This window comes from Austrofundulus limnaeus, unplaced genomic scaffold (genome assembly GCF_001266775.1).
Source record: "Austrofundulus limnaeus strain Quisiro unplaced genomic scaffold, Austrofundulus_limnaeus-1.0 Scaffold106, whole genome shotgun sequence".
In the NCBI taxonomy this organism is placed as follows: Eukaryota; Metazoa; Chordata; class Actinopteri; order Cyprinodontiformes; family Rivulidae; genus Austrofundulus; species Austrofundulus limnaeus.
The window spans coordinates 817,230-820,279 of record NW_013952508.1 but is presented as its reverse complement, the minus strand read 5'-3'; the positions used below and the strand labels follow the sequence as shown (position 1 = coordinate 820,279).

Below are 3,050 nucleotides of genomic sequence, written 5' to 3'. Positions count from 1 at the left end.
GGATATTTATGGTTTGATTTCTTTGTATGTATGGATCACTTGGGTTGTTACCGACATCTGGTGAAAATTTCATGTCATTAGCATCTCTAGTAATATATTTACTGAGAAAAATGTTGACGTGTTCAATACTTATATTACGTGCTGTAACCTGTTAAAAATTCACAAATCTAAATGAACTAAATACATTGATGCTCTCATTGTATTACAGCAACAATAAAGAAAACCAGAAGTTATTTATATCATTAAGCAGCAGAACCAGACTGTTACCTTCTGAAGAGGAATAGTTTCCGCTGACTCATCCTCTGAGGGGACATCCTGGGAAGTCTCAGGTGTTTGAACCTCTGGATGGAGCTCCAGGCAGCTGACTTCATGACGACAGTACCTGCAGAAGGAACATACAGTCACTGCTGGGATAATGACTCTCACTGTCAGAAAAAATAGGATTGCTTCATTAAGTGATACATAAACAATCCTGGGTTCTGAAGAAAGGACCTCATTGTGACTCAATGGGGATTTTGTTCACTCTTATATTGAGCAATCTGAACACTGTGTTTAAAACCAGAGTCAAAGAGAAAACTGCAACTCTAACAGCACTGACAATATTTTATTCTGTTATCCACCAATAAAAAAGAGACACTTCAACAAGTACCAGACTATTAGTTCTTTTGTAATAATAAAAACACAACTTTTTAAGTGTTATTTATTCATGTGAAATACTGTGTTGGTATCTTTTCTGGTATTACTCAGTAGATTTCCTGTCATGGATTTAAAAAATGGTTATGTGCTTTATCATCAATAAATTTCACAGAAGACTTGAAATTTGTCATGTAAGAACATCTGAACTCATTTGACTTGGAAGAAAACACATATTACACAAATTTTACTCATTTTGACACATAATGGATTTTATTATTATTATTGATTTTTGTAGAACTTGACAAAGTGAAACAGGAAGTGAACTCTAAAAAAAGAGAACTCCTTGGTTGTTTTTATTGAAACAATATTATTTAAAACTCTGAGTCGTCTCCGTCTCTGATAGTGACACTAAATAATTTAAAGAAATGTCAGGTTCTTTGCGTTAGCTGTTGTGGAAAAGTTCTGTTTAAATGCAGACAATTCCCTTCATCACTTCCTGTTCCTGCACAGGCAAATATTTCAAAAACTGTTCTTCTTAACAGCGTGATTATTTTTGCATCATGTTACTAACCCTTGTATTGTCCTTTAACTTTATGACCATTCGTGTTCCTTGTGGGGAGAAGACCACCTTTATCTGCCTTAAAATACTCATTTTAAAATATTTTTTCCACAACAAACTAGTCCGTCTTTTAGAGCTCTCTCAGACCAAAATAAAAATATCATATTTGAATGTTTTTGTTTTAACTCCTTAAAGGCTTTTAGTCTTAAAAGTGCTCATGTTTTTTTTAATCAAAAAGATAAACAAATTTATATTTTATAGCAATTTTTGAAACAATGTTTTCTGATATGTTAGTACGCCCAAGATGGGTTTTTCTGACAATTTTTATTTATTTTTTTCTCTCCCTGTCCAGAGTTTTGTGAAGACCCTCCAGCCCCCGGACGCTTCAGAGCCAGTAGCTGAAAACGATGCTTACACTGTATTTACAGTCTGCGTGCTTGTAGAATGGCTTTTTTTAATTGAATGTTTACAAAAGCAAGTGTGCTTTTGCTTTTTACATTTAAACTAAAACTATGTTATCTGAAGAGATGAGAGGCAGAGCGTCAGGCTGAGAGAAAGTTCTGCTTTCTGGGAAAGTTGAAGCCAATTGTGAGAAATTTGTAATACGGCTCTCAAATTTAAAAGCAGAGCAACATCTTGTGGATTAATATAAAATTTAAAAAAAGTGTAAGGCTGAAAAGGTTTAAAAAATGTAAATTTTATGATAAATACAAGTTGTTTTTAAAACTATTTCAATGTGGCCGATATTTTCTCAAAGGAACAAGAGAGTGTAGTAAATTTACTGTGAGGTTAGGGGAGTGTTTGAATATATAACAAAAACACAAACAAAAATGAAAGCTTGTCTGATTTTTCACCAAAACACAATACTTAAGGATATCTTTTCAAAAATACAGAGCTGGACTCCAGTCAGCTCTGCCTTCTGCAGGTTATTTTGCTTGATTTTTTTTTTTCTGAAGCCAGTTGTTAAAAGAGCTAGAAGAGCAGCTGGTTTGATCCTACTGTATACTGAACGTGAGCATGCAGCTGATGTTCACGTCTTTTTTCCATCACCACATTAACAAAAAAAATGTTTTTCCTTTGCGGACTCTTTACCCAACACAACACTGAGCATTGAGTGGAAAAAACACAATATCCAGCCATCATTATTGTTGTTTATATAATTAGACTACTGTGGGAGGGCAGAGGGAGGATCTATGATAATTCATGGCCCGCCGCATTTTAGCCCGTTTATACACTGTTAGGAAACAGACGTCCAAAATGATGCAATCGCTGACCTGTCTCATGTCGTATTTAAAGGGGACCTATTATGCAAAATTTACTTTTTAAAGCTTTTTTTACTCAACTTTGGGTATGTACTTCTTAAAAAAACAGTCCTAGGACCAAAAAATGCATCCAGGGGCATATTTACTGTAAGTAAATGTATTTTTAATGTGCATTAACGACAAGTTTTATACTTTCGTCATTTTGTGATGTCACAAGCCGTATGACAACCCACCGGAACCTGCGTTCAGCCCCTTAGCAACCCCCGGGTGAGACTCCACCTCCTCAGTATAAAGAGCCGTCACGGTGTTCTTGTGCAATGTGCAGCTCATTTTACAACAAGCCTCCAATAGGGCAATGGGTAGAGTGTTGGACCAGAGAGTGGGAGACCAGGGTTTGAGACCGGTATGGACACTATTTAATTATTTATTTATTTTTGTTCATTATGAACTCGTTTTCTCATGTACCTCTATGGTTTAGCTTATTAAAGCCTTAAAGGTATTATATCATGCTTTTAAATCCTTCTTTTTCACATCTAAATCATTCACTTATGGTCTATTTAAAATAAAACTGCACCACTTTGGTCTTAATTCCT

The 3,050-nt window shown here is 35.0% G+C and overlaps 1 protein-coding gene across 1 annotated transcript in view; it reads right to left on the bottom strand.

Annotated features, from left to right (window-relative positions):
* The window catches only part of LOC106521299 (SUN domain-containing ossification factor), a gene marked incomplete in the record, with an annotated part of 34,261 nt that overhangs the window by 21,718 nt on the left and 9,493 nt on the right, over nucleotides 1–3,050 (bottom strand). Inside the window, 1 exon segment of the mRNA XM_014013817.1 lies at nucleotides 268–382. Coding sequence (XP_013869271.1) covers nucleotides 268–382 — 115 coding nt within the window.